General features: G+C 37.5%; 1 protein-coding gene across 4 annotated transcripts in view; it reads right to left on the bottom strand.

Moving 5' to 3' along the window:
• The window catches only part of MCCC1 (methylcrotonyl-CoA carboxylase subunit 1), a 53336-nt gene that overhangs the window by 18790 nt on the left and 20561 nt on the right, over positions 1-13985 (bottom strand). For all 4 annotated transcript variants that reach the window (XR_011445973.1, XM_069558963.1, XM_069558973.1 and 1 more), the window contains 6 exons: positions 13521-13668; positions 13311-13432; positions 9681-9792; positions 6708-6789; positions 4868-4995; positions 1879-2062 (listed from right to left, as the gene is read on the bottom strand). Coding sequence is in view for 3 of the 4 variants with exons in the window: in XM_069558963.1 (XP_069415064.1) it covers positions 1879-2062; positions 4868-4995; positions 6708-6789; positions 9681-9792; positions 13311-13432; positions 13521-13668 (776 nt within the window). In the remaining variant the exon portion in view is untranslated. The remainder of the gene's footprint in view (positions 1-1878; positions 2063-4867; positions 4996-6707; positions 6790-9680; positions 9793-13310; positions 13433-13520; positions 13669-13985) is intronic.

The raw sequence follows: 13985 nt of genomic DNA, 5'->3' as shown, positions 1-13985 counted from the left end.
TTTGCTCAGACTCATGTCCATTGAGTTGGTGATGCCATCCAACAATCTCGTCCTCTGACACCCCTTTCTCCTCCTGCCCTCAATCTTTCCCAGTATTATGGTCTTTTCCAATAAGTTGGCTCCTCACATTAGGTACCCAAAGTATTGCAGCTTCAGCATCAGTCCTTCTAATGAATATTAAGGGTTGGTTTCCTTTAGGATTGATTGGTTTGATCTCCTTGCAGTCCAAAGGACTCTCAAGGGTCTTCTCCACCACAATTTGAAAGCATCAATTCTTCGGCACTCAGCTTTCTTTACGGTCCAACTCTGACATCCATACATGAATACTGGAAAAACCACGGCTTTGACTAATATGGACTTTTGTCAGAAAAGTGATGTCTCTGCTTTTTAATATGCTGTCTAGATTTGTCATAGCTTTTCTTCCAAAGAGGAAGCGTCTTTTAATTTCATGGCTACAGTCACCATCTGCAGTGATTTTGGAGCCCCCCAAAACAAAATCTGCCACTGTTTCCATTTTTTCCCCCATCTGTTTGCCATAAAGTGATGGGACCAGATGCCATGATCTTTGTTTTTTGAATGTTGAGTTTTAAGCCATTTTTTTCATTCTCTGCTTTCACCCTCATCAAAAGGCTCTTTAGTTCCTCTCCACTTTCTGCCATTAGAGTGGTATCACCTGCAATTTATTGTTAAGAAGTCCTAATTCCTCGTTTTGGCCTTCTAGACCCTATATGATTTGCTCTTATTCTATATCTCCAGCCACATCTCCAATTACTCACCACCCTGAATCCTTTTCTCCAGCCACATATTCTCTCAGTTCTTCAAACACACCTTTTGTTAAATCCTCTTTTCTTCACTTTTCTGTATGCTTTTAAATCTGGCTATTCAAATTCACTCCAGACTTCCTCTTAGAAACGTGTCCCGATTACACCAGCCTAACATAACCTGCTATTCCTGAGGATTTCTATATTTTATCACTCACCATCTGTATAACTTCTCTGGCAACTAAAGTTAAGGTGGCAATAGATGGTGGTGGCTCAGCTCATAGACCTGGAGCCAGAATGCCCAAGTCTACATCTGGGCTCCAATGGTGACCTTGGAGAAGGAACTTCTCTGTGCCCTGGTTTCCCCATCTAGAAAATGGAGGTGATCATAGGGTAGCAAAGGAGCCCCTGTAGAAAAAACACCTAGAACAGTACCTGTACATAGTAAGCGCTAAATAACTGTGATGACCATGGTTATTAATCATATGTGAACTGTACTCGCTCTTGCATTGTTATTTTTTAACTTTTTAAAATTACTGTTTAGCTTGCACTAAGTTTATTAATTTTTCAGTTTGACTGTTAGTAACTTGAAGGCAGAGTGCCTTGGGCATAGCAGATATCAGTCACCTTAAATTATATTTGGAACTAGGCAAAATAAAAATATAAAACAATACCAGAAAATATTTGTTGCTGTGGTTTAAGTGTTGCTGGATTTCAAAAAAGACTGCAGTACTGCTTAAAAATACTAGCTCTTCTTTAAAAAAAAAAAAATGTTTAGCCATCTGTTTTTATTTTTTTATTTTATTCTTCATAATCAGCTGCAACGGGTCTTAGTTGCAGTATGCAGGATCTAGTTCCCCAACCAGGCATCGAACCCCAGCCCCCAGCATTGGGAGCTTAAAGTCTTAGCCACTGGACCACCAGGGAAGCCCCAATACTAGTTATTCTTTACAAGTGACTCTTCCAAAAGGAAAAGATTACTGAGAAGTCAAAGATATCCTTTATTTTGAAAACATACTAGATACATCCACAAGACACAGGAAAACATCCTATCCAAAACCAATAATGCACCAAAAAATTTTAACCACTGAGACTCTGTCCTTTAATTTCACTTTACCTTGCCGCACTCCAGTTTCAATCCTAGTGGTAAGGTCTGCTCGAGGGGTGGAGAGATGCACTAGTGGTCCGGCCCCTGGCATGAAGTTATTGTTAGGATCTTCTGCATATATTCTAGCTTCAAAGGCATGGCCCCGCAGAGTGATTTCTTCCTGGCTCAAAGGAATCTTCTCTCCTGCTGCAATCTGGTAAAAGAAGAGTATGTGCTTGTTACGAAAATCCATCTGATAGTGGCTACGAGACTGCATAAATGGTCTTGCCTTTTTCTACGTAAAATGTACATTTGGACTTTATAATGAAGCCAATTAAAAACTCTTATTTTGTCCACCCACTTGGGTATTAGGCAAAAGCAAAAATAGATTAAAAAACAGATGCAGCCTGGAAATATTGCATTAATTACAATAGGTCTCTACAATTTTAAAATAGAGAAAACAGGCAAACTGATCACTAAGTTATAAATGTCAGTATCAGTGCTTTATCAATATAATGGAAACTAAAATTTCTTACTGGCAAGATAGTCTCAGTTTTCACTTAAAATATTAGCGCTCAGCTGCCATGTCAATCTTGTCTTATAGGAAAGTGTTAGTCGGCGTTTAGGACTCTATTCACAGCTATGGCTAAAGCATATGGCATTCACCATCTTTGTTACCTTCACCACCAAGTGATCACGCAAAACAGGCAGGGGAACACAGTGTTTTTAAATTTTATTTCATGTATATTGCAGGACACCAGATTATAAACAGGATAATCGGCATTGTTAATCATTACTCTAATTATTGTTATTTTGGCTCTTATATACCAATACAACAAATCTCTCTCTTCAACTAGAATAATTTGGAAAAGGCTATTGGAGGGCACACTGTCACTCTTTACTCTACCCTTGAGTTTTCCTCCAAGATGAGAAAATGACAAACTGAAATGGCAAAAGATATAGGGAAAAACTAGTAACTCAGCAGCACACTGCACTAGATAGGTAAGCATAAAACAAGCAAAGCTTTCATCTCGTAAAATCTGTAAATAAGAAAAATCAGGAACTACAACAGTGAAAATGAAAGGAAAATGGACTAAACTGCATGCCTTTATGGCATAGTGTTTGGAATCAGAGACTTTGCAGCCCTACTGCCTGGGTTCAAATTCTGTCTCTATACTTTTTCTGTTTTAGGCATACTCAATTCTGGGTAAGTTTCTGTAACCTCTTAATGCTTCAGAGAAAATGCCTGGCATACAGTAAATACTCACTAAGTGTTAGCTTTTATTTTTTCATTCCTATCCTTTATAATAAAATCCTCTGTAATGTTTTGGTAATGAATTCCATTTGTTTTAGTATAAAAAAGGAAAAGAATGACTATATGTTCATATTCTAAGATGTGATTTTATTTCTGACTATATAGTTCAATTTCAACCTGACTTATCTTTATCTGTTTCCCTCTGAAGTTGGCTTCTATCTGGACCCAGAAGAGACTGGCCCAACCATGTTTCTGAGTTCTTGGAAATCTATACCATCTGAGTTCACTCGGGCTTAGACACTGACTCTTTGGAACCCCTTGGACCTTGGACATTTCACCAGCCTATCCTAACACTGCTAACCATCTGAGCCTGCAGCCAGGGGCTCACATCACTGCATACTCACTCCAGGAAGCTAGTGACTTGAGAGATAGGCCCTGGAGCTTGAACTCTTGATTCACCACATGGTGAGACCCATTGTTTTACCTCTGCTTGGAAGCCAGATTCCAAAGTGTCTTGAACAGCATAAATAAGGTCCAGTGGCATCCTTAAGCTCTAGAAACCTTCCTCAGATAATACTAGCCTATTTCTCTTTCTAAAGCTCTTATAGTTTCTCGACTTGCAGACATAAATGCCTACTGGTTCCCCTTTGTATCCAAAAGCTTTCTTTTCCTTCATTCTTAGAAACACTTACTCCTTCATGATTTAAAAATCCTGAACTCTTCTGGTTACTACTCAAGAAAAATTATTTTCCTTGAATTCTGGAAACATAAGCACTCTTTTCAAAAGTTTCTAAACCTAATACAGTTTTCCTGACACACACTAACACTTACTAGCCTGATGTGTAGCTCCTAAGGCTACAGAGGCCAGAAGAATCTTATGGCTCAGTTAAAACCACCAATCATCCCCAAGGAACCAGCAAAAGGAATGTTATATTATTGTCCACAGAAATTTTGCAAAGATAAAATTATCAAAATAATCAAGACTTTAGCATCACAACACTGAAAAAATAATCTAGATTCAGGTATATAGAGAACAAAGAACCCTACAGAGATTAAGAACATTCATACTACTTAAAAACATTATGATGTTAAAAAACAGACTGTAAAAATCTACTGTTTTTAATAAAGAGAACAAACAGTCAAAGTTATTATCATTAATATTTGAGGCAATAAGCTTTGTAAAACTCTGATTTAGGCTGTGAGGAGATGCTGTAGATGTACTAGTTCAGTAGAATACTGTGTCATAGCAATGTCAAAGTGCTCTGAACATTTTTTAGACATTTATTCTAAATGGCCACACTCATCCCTTTATGGGCCATCAATAGTGTGTCAGAACTTGCACAGAGACCACTCTGTAAATCTGAACTGTTCCTTTAGCTCTTCATTCTCAACTCTTCTTAGCTTATTTCACGTTGGCAAGCATCTATCCTGCCTCTAAAATCTAATGACGGCCTGGTCCTGAATGATGCGGCCTCAGGCAGAAGACAAGGCTTTGCGTTGAGACAGTGTGGTCACAAGCAAGCCTCACCGACAGCAGCTCGCCTGTTGGCTGCCCCAGGTCTAAGGGGGAAGGATGCTAAGGGACAGATTAGAAATCTGAGTCCATAAAGTGCACCAAATGTAACGTCACCATTAACCTCCCATTCTCCTATACTTATGACAACCACGAAGAACTGAACCCTTATCCAAAGTGACACCTTCTTTTAAGAGGCCAGAAGGGAACATATTCTCAACACTGATCTTTAACAGAAAAAATACTCCCACCCTAAGTTGCCATTCCACCAAGTCAGTTCCTGTGATCATCTCGGTGACAGGATGTTCCACTTGCAGCCTTGTATTCATCTCCATAAAGTAGAAATTGTGCTTTGAGTCCATGATAAACTCCACGGTTCCTAGAATATAAAATCCAGTGGTCACATTTCAACAGCATTTAGTCAATAGGAATCAAAATCTTTCACAAAAGATCATATCAAGTTTTATGGCCACCTTCATTGAATAGTAAACAGTTTGCTTTTCATGAAGAAAACATCTCAAATTTTGCAGCAGCAAATGATTCTCAAAACTAGGGAGCCACATGAGATTTAACAATAGAAAAGTACATTTGGGGTTTTGAGCAAACGGCAAGCCCAAGTTATGAATCAGTCAGCTGTCAGACCAGTGAGAACATGACTGGACCATGTGTTACTGCTCCTGTGCACCAAGTCTCTAGAAACCTCACACTCTGACATCCCATCTCACTCTAATTTCGTGGAGAAAAACACAACATTTTTTTCTCTTGACTGTGCGCTTTGGAAGTGTCTTTAAAAAATTCCTTCTTCTAGTGACCCACTGGGAGATTACTCAGTAACTAAACATTATGTTAACATCTTTTTTTTTTAATAGAAATTTTCCTTTGTTTTATTATTTTAAACATTTAAAACATTTATTGAGAAGAACTAAATAAATGGAGAAATGTTCATGGGTAGGAAGACTCAACATTATCAAAATGTCAGTTCTTCCCAACTTGTCACAGACGTTATCAGGGAAATGCAAATTAAAACACTGAGATACACACCTATTAGAATGGCCATAACCTGGAACACAACACCAATGCTGGTAAGGATGAAGAGCAGCAGAAACTCTCCCATAAGCTGGTATAAATGCAACATGGCACAGCCACTTTTGAACAGTTTGGTAGTTTCTTACAAAATCAAACATACTCTTACCCTGTGATCTAGCAATCATACTTCCTGGTATTTGCCCAGAAGAACTGAAACTATGTCCACACAAAACCCTGTACATAGCTGTTTATAGTAGCTTTATTTATAATTCAGAAATGAGCTATCAAGCCATGGAAACATATGGAGGAAACTTAAATACATATTACTAAGTGCAAGAAGCCAATCTGAACAATGAAAGGCTATGTACTGTATGATTCATTCTGGAAAAGACAAACTATGGAGGCAATAAACCAGTCAGTGATTGTCAGGAACTGGAGACAGGGAAGACTAAGAGTATCTTTAGGGCACTGAAACTATTCTGTAAGATGCTACAATGGTGGATGAATGTGGGCTGCATGTCATTATCTACTTCTCCAAACTCACACAATGTACATCCAGAGTGAACCCAAACTGTAAACTATGGGCCCTGGGTGATAAAGATGTGTATATGCAGGTTCATCAGTTGTAACAAAAATACTGTTCTGGCACAGGATACTGCTAGAGGCGGCGGCTGTGTGTGTAGGGGCACTGGGGCCATGGGAACTCTCTGAACTTGCTGCTCAATTTTCCTCTGAACCTAAAACTGCTCTAAAAAGCTAAAGTTTACTAATTTTAAAAAATGCAAAAATTTCATTTTAATGATTTTATTTTAAAATAGGGTACAAAACATCAAATAGCATTACATATAATTAGGCTAAGTACTGTTTAAATGATTTTTCCCCCAAATACATGTATATAAACCAACATTTATGTTCACATACTGGATCCAAATGTAAAATCTATTTCTTAATGTGGATCTAGTCAAAAGTTTGAAAGTCAATGATTTTAAAACTATATATTTCATTTGCCTTTCAAAACACAAATAATTTTTCCTCCCCTTCTATTAGAAGCAAATCTTAAAATACCTGCACCAACATAATTTACAGCTTTAGCAGCTCTGACTGCAGCTTCTCCAAGCTTTTTTCTTACTTCAGGTTTAATACCAGGCTATGAAAAAATATTTGAAATAAATTTCCATTAGTACTTTGTTCTACAAGAGGTTTCCATTAAGATTCAATGTTACATTTCTATGTCACAAATACTACATTAAAGAGATAATAAGGATAAATATCTATTTCATCATGAAACTCTGTCTTACACCACAGTTCAACTGTCTGTATAACAAAGTATAATGATTCTGTTAGTAATTTCTATGAATTGCAGATATTACTTAGCACCTACAAAATAACCATCTTTTCTTTCTTTTTGGCTGCGCTTTTTGGCTTGTGCGATCTTAGCTCTCTGACCAGAGATAGAACCTGGGCCCATGGAAGTGAAAGTGCAAAGTTCTAACTACTAGACCACCAGGGGATTCACCAAAATAACCTTCACAGCCATGTGTGCAGTTAAAATTACTTGTATCAGTACTAAAACTTTGAACAATCTCTTTTCGTCTCAAAATGAATAAAGGAATATGGGTCATATGCCCCCAAATTACTTTGGAATAAAGGTAAACCTTGAGATTACAAGTTAATAAATGTTCAAGGACTTCCTTGGTAGTCAGTGGTTAAGACTCTGAACTTCCACTTCAGGAGGTATGGGTTCAATCCCTGGTTGGGGAACTGAGATCCTGCATGGCACAGCCAAAAATAAAAAAGTGTTCATAAAGAGAAATGTACATCAAAAGTAGGCAAAACTTTTTAACATTGTTCAGTGGTGCTCAACAGATTTTTATTTATGCAATCACTGCTTGAAAATAAGGATTTATTGAAATTGTTGACATTTACTTCAGACAGTTGTGCTCATTTCAAGTGCTAATAAGGTTATGCTCAAAATTCTTCAGCTAGGCTTCAGCAGTATGTGAACTGAGAACTTCCAGATGTACAAGTTGGATTTAGAAAAGGTAGAGGAACCAGAGATCAAATTGCCAACATTCACTGGGTCATAGAAAAAGCAAGAGAATTCCAGAAAAACATCTACTTCTGCTTCATTGATTACTCTAAAGCCTTTGACTGTACAGATCACAACAAACTGTGGAAAATTCTTCAACAGATAGGAATACCAGACCACCTTACCTGCCTCCTGAGCAATCTGTATAAAGGTCAAGAAGCAACAGTTAGAACCAGACATGGAACAACAGACTGGTTCCAAATAGGAACAGGAGTACGTCAAGGCTGTATATTGTCACCCTGCTTACTTAATTTATATGCAGACTACATCATGTGAAATGCCAGGTTGGATGAATCACAAGCTGGAATCAAGATTACCAGGAGAAATATTAACAACCTCAGATTTGCAGATGATACCACTCTAACAGCAGAAAATGAAGAGGAACTAAAGAGCCTTTTGATGAGGGTGAGAGAGGAGAGTGAAAAAGCTGACTTAAAACTCAACATTTAAAAAACTAAGATCATGGCATCAAGTTCCATCACTCCATGGCAAATAAAAGGGAAAAAGTGGAAGCCGTGACAGATCTTATTTTGGGGGGCTCTAAAATCGCTGCAGACGGTGACTGCAGCCATGAAATTAAAAGATGCTTGCTCCTTGGAAGGAAAGAACAAACTTAGCATATTAAAAAGCAGAGATGTTACTTTGCTGACAAAGGTCCATATAGCCAAAACTATGGTTTTTCTAGTAGTCATGTAAGGATGTGAAATTTGGACCATAAAGAAAGCTAAGTGCCAAAGAATTGATGCTTTCAAATTGTGATGCTGGAGAAGACTTGAGAGTCCCTTGGACTGCAAGAAGATCAAACCAGTCAATCCTAAAGGAAACCAACCCTGAATATTCACTGGAAGGACTGATGCTAAAGCTGAAGCTCCAATACTTCAGCCACCTGATACAAAGAGTGGACTCACTGGAAAAGACCCCGATGATGGGAAAGACTGAATGCCAGAGGAGAAGGAGATGACAGAGGATGAGGTGGTTGGATGGTATCACCAACTCAAAAGGACATGAGTTTGAGCAAACTCTGGAAGACAGTAAAGGACAGGGAAGCCTGGTGTGGAGCAGTTCATAGGGTCTCAAAGAGTCAGACATGACTTAGTGACTGAACAACAACTTGAAACAGTACAATATATTCTGCAACAGAAATTAAAGTCTGAATATAGTATGAGAATAACAAACTGATTAACCAGAAACTTTAGATCCATGATCTTTTAGAAATACATATTTTAAAAAACTCATATATAACTTTGGACACAAAAGAGGCCTATAGCAGTAGCAGGTTGCAAAGAAATGTAAATCCCAAAATAGGTAATTCTAGGAGTAGTTCTTGCCTGGAGAATCCCAGGGACGGGGGAGCCTGGTGGGCTGCCATCTATGGGGTCGCGCAGGGTCGGACACGACTGAAGCAACTTAGCAGCAGCAGCAGCAGGAGTAGGCCATGACCCAGAAAACAAGCTGTGCCAGTCAAGAGGTAGTCTCAAAGAGATGTACACAATTCTAAGGGGACAAAGTTGCCAAATAAGAGCAAATAGCTCTCCTATACAATAAAACCTTTAAGTTGGGAATACCATTAGTGTATTTTAGGAACATCTGAAGTAGCAATTAGGGAGTCTTCTTCAGAAAGAATACATTCAATTAACATTCCTCAAACATGCTAGGTAATTACAATTTAAAATATGCATGGAAACAGTAGCTGTTCACTGTAAGTCAGGTCCAAAGTGGATCAGAGCAGCTTTTTCTAGACACTATCCAGAAGGATCCAAGCCCTAGTGTGCCCTCTGAACACCAACCTGCTCCTCATCCCTAAAACCACAGTGAAATTGGATTACTACTACTGGAGAGTAGCTGTTCAGCAGCACTTTGAGGGAGACACTAGCTTCACAGATTTCTGACATCAAAGTCTGGGGTTTACAATATAGAAAAGCTTACAAATTTCTTTACAAGATCCTTACCCCTGGGGCCTCTTCAATGATCTTCTGATGTCTCCTCTGTACACTACAGTCTCTTTCAAACAAGTACACGACATTGCCATGGTGGTCACCAAACACCTGCACTTCTACATGCCTATTTAAAAACCCAACGAAAAGTCTCCATTTGTAGGTTGAACATTCAAGAAAAAAAATTATATACATGGAATGAGTGAGAAATAAGAAAACTGAGAAAACACTGGAGACCGTATCGATGACCTCACAGCAGGAGCAAGTAGCAAATACAAGCCGACAAGCGAAAGACTGATAAATCTGACTATATCAAAATTACAAATTATAGCTGCATGTCATGTATCCTCAAAAAGTCAGTGACAACATTTTTTTTTAAATGATTGGAGGATTTAAAAAAGCAACTCTTATAGTCAGATTTTAAACTAAGGCAGACTGAAAATTACAAGGGCTTATCCATAGAAAGGTTAAGGAATAAATTTACATGGGTCATTAGTTTTTTAGAACATATTAATATTAAATCAAAAACCAAAAAAAGTCACTTTAATGTTGAGTGTAACATAGTATAATTATCAGAAATCATATTAAGAATAAATGTACCTAACATTTAAAAAAAGAAGGGTAACTCAGACCATTTGGTGAACATGAAAGCATTCTTCCCAGGAGATTCATTTTGATATGTTCACACTGTAGTTCATCTCACACATTCACCACTATAATACAGAAATTTTTTTGCAGTTGAATTTTTGTTATTTAGTTGCTAAATTGTGTCTCACTCTCTTCCAGCCTGCCAGGCCCTTCTGTCCATGAGATTTCCCAGGCAAGAATACTGGAGTGGGTAGGCATTTCCTACTCCAGGGGATCTTCCTGATTCAAGGATCAAACCTGCGTCTCCTGTACTGGCAATACAATTCTTTACCACTGAGTCACCAGGGAAGCTCTCGGTTGAGTTTTTAGAGTAGAAAGTATCAAACATACAAGAAATTTTTAAAAAATCCAGGAAGTCTTCTGATGTTCTATTTCAGCACAATGGCTAATTTCTGTTCCTTTTTGTTCACCTCATGAAACACTTCATTAAACCCCTTGGAAGATATGTTTTTCCTTCACATATCACTTCTACTGAATGTTCTATTTAAAAATGTCCCAATTTGTCCAACATATTCTCTTGACAAAATAATAGGAGCTGATTTCTTCCTTTGGGATTTGCCTCCTTGATCTTTTCTGTTTTTATTTACTCGTAAGCTACCAACACCAAACTCATTCTTGCTATCATTATTTTGAATAAACTTATCTGTGAGATTAATTAAGAATCAAAAGCCCAAGAGATTCTATGTCCCCTCTAGTATTCTTCCTTTCATTATAGAGATCCAAGTTCCTGACTTTACCACACCCACTGACTCCCCCTTATCCTTTAGCTGTCCCAGGAAAGGAGACACTGGAGCAGGAACTCCAAGTTCTGAAAGGAGCACTGGAGGCCACACCAAGAGCACAGGACAGCTCTTTTCTGACGTCTCAGAAACTGGAAACATTTTCCCTTGGCTCTTTACAAAGGACGCCCTCTGACAATCTGTGTTCTGTTAGGATTCCTACAGTTGTCAAATCACTCTTGTTATTTCCCCTTTTCTGATGATCCTTTTCTGTGTTGTTTTATCTAACGTAGAGATTCTGGAGCACAGTGTCTGAGAACCAGAAGTGCATCAAATCCCAGTCACTCCAATTCAGTCATTGCCAGGGTCTGGCTAGATACACAGATGCAGCTGGTTTCTGGTAGGAATGCCTTGATATTTTCTAAGAGTTCTAAAGTTTTTATTTTCCTATTTACACTTTTAATCCATCTAGAATGTATACTGAATATAAAGTGAGGAAGGAGTCTGATTTTTTTTTAGATTAAAATAGCACACTTTGAAGACTGTTACCTATCCCAACCTTTCAAATAAGCTCAATAGTTCTAATCAGATATATAATACATTTTGATTTCTACTTTTCTCAGTTATTGGCACCACATTCTTCTGGCCCTTCATTAATTCAACAAGTAATTATTTAGCAGAATATAAAATAGTGTGATTATCATGATATTGAAATGTTATTACTAGAAAATACAGAAGACAAATATGTAGAAATGCTAATACTTATAATGATTTTGTTTTCCATATCTTGTATTTTTCAAGTTTGTAATGTATTTATATTACTTTTCCTGATGACTATCATGAATAAAATATTTTGAGACTGACTTTTTTTAAACTGTCACATTCTAAATGAATTTAATTTACTGTGCCACGCTCAGGGACAATTCTAAATTTTGTAAGGCTTGAAACAAAAACAATTTGGGAGCCCACTTTAAGAAAAGTACAAAAAATAGGTATAGAATCTTCAAAGGTGCCCATAGAAGAGAAGGGACTGAAGCTTTAGCTCATCATCTTCAACGTAAATCTCTCTCTGGTTATTGTTACAAAATGAATTATTCTTGATAAAGTCACTTTTGACTTACAGGTTTATATATGTGTGTGTCTGTATATTTAACACAAAATCTATGAAACAAGAAGCTTTTATAATCAGTATCTTACTTTAAGCAATACACGTGAAAATAAAATTTCTAATAAAATAAATTAGAAATGCACATGGTATTTGCTATAGTGGCACTCAGAGAAGCAGTTTAGTGCGGTCACTGGGAGTGTGAATTCCAGAGTCAAATTGCCTGGGTTCAAATCTCAGCTTCACCAGTTCCTAATTTAGAGACCTCAGGCAATTCAGATGACCACTCTGCTGCTCAGTATATTCACCTGAAAAAAAGAGAACAGGGCGTACCTAATGGGACTGTTGCAGGAATTAGATTAGAAATGGAAGGACAGCAAGATTACTACTTGTTTCCCTGGTGGCTCAGTGGTAAAGGATCCACCCGCAATGCAGGAGACCCGGGTTCAAATCCTGGGTTGGGTAGATCCTCTGGAGAAGGGAATGGCAACCCACTCCAGTATTCTTGCCTGGAGAATCCCCATGGACAGAGGAGCCTGGCAGGCTACAGTCCACGGGGTTGCAAAGAATCTTAGAAATATACTAAGACTACTACTTAGTACATGTGAAATACTTAAACCCTGGCCATGGTTAAGTGCAAAATAAGGGTGAGCTATTAGTATTATTTGTTAACATATCACTTATAATTACAATTCAAGTTGGGTAACTATTTCCATTTTCTGAACATCTCAGATGATGCTTACAGAGTTCTGTAATATAAAGCTTAATTTCTTACAAGAATTTTACTTTGAAAAGACTAAATGCCATCAACAAGAAATGCAATGAATGAATTAATGATACATCTTTATCGTGGAACCAATAAACACCCAATAAAAAGAATGAGGTATATCTGTATTTACTGCCAGAGAAAGATGTCTACCATATAATACTAGCATATATTATTAAGGTTCTATTTACTGTTCTTCTGTATGTATCTTGTATTCTGTGTGTCTATGCATAAATGTTTCTATTCATGTAGAAAATGCCTGGAGGAATACATACCTTAATATAGGTGGAGTGGGACTGAGGAACTTAATGTACTCATGTACTCTTAGAACTTTATATTTTACATAATGTGCTTGCATTTCTAACTCAATTTTAAAATTTGAGTCAGAAAAAAAGAGCTGAACCTACCTTGGTGTGTCCACAAACTTCTCAATCAGCATGGCATCATCATTGAAAGACTTCTTAGCTTCTCTCCGTGCTGATTCTAACTGCTCTTGAAATTCTTTTTCAGATCTAACGATCCTCATACCCTAAGATGGAAAGATAGTGATGTCTACAGCATAAGGAAAACAACTTAGACTAGTCCAAAACAGAAAATACAAGCACGCACAACCTTACTTTTCCTCCTCCACCACGGACGGCTTTAATCATGACGGGGTAACCAATTGTCCTAGCATGCTCTTTCAGGCATTGATCTGACTGGTCCTCCCCGTGATAACCCTCCACAACAGGCACTCCAGCAGCAGCCATGATGGATTTAGATGTGCTTTAGAATAAAAAAATTGATATGCCCCAAAGCTATGAATTATTTCATACAAGAAAAACACAAATACTGCCGAGTCTATAAAATACAATGGAACTTTAAAAAGAAAACACTCCATAGGAAAGAAAGGACTATAGTCTGAGACAACTAATATTATTATAATTGTTAAAATATCTACTAGTTTTCTCAACCCAGTTTTCATATGGTAGTTCATTCCATCCTGTTTTTCAATCCCAAAAAACTGATTAACATATTGATTACCAACACAATTATTATGCTTGATACTTGAATATTTTCTGTAATGCATTGTAGTGGCATAT

Source organism: Ovis canadensis, chromosome 1 (assembly GCF_042477335.2).
Source record: "Ovis canadensis isolate MfBH-ARS-UI-01 breed Bighorn chromosome 1, ARS-UI_OviCan_v2, whole genome shotgun sequence".
NCBI lineage: Eukaryota > Metazoa > Chordata > Mammalia > Artiodactyla > Bovidae > Ovis > Ovis canadensis.
The sequence above is the reverse complement of the archived record's forward strand: the minus strand, read 5'-3'. Positions and strand labels throughout refer to the sequence as shown.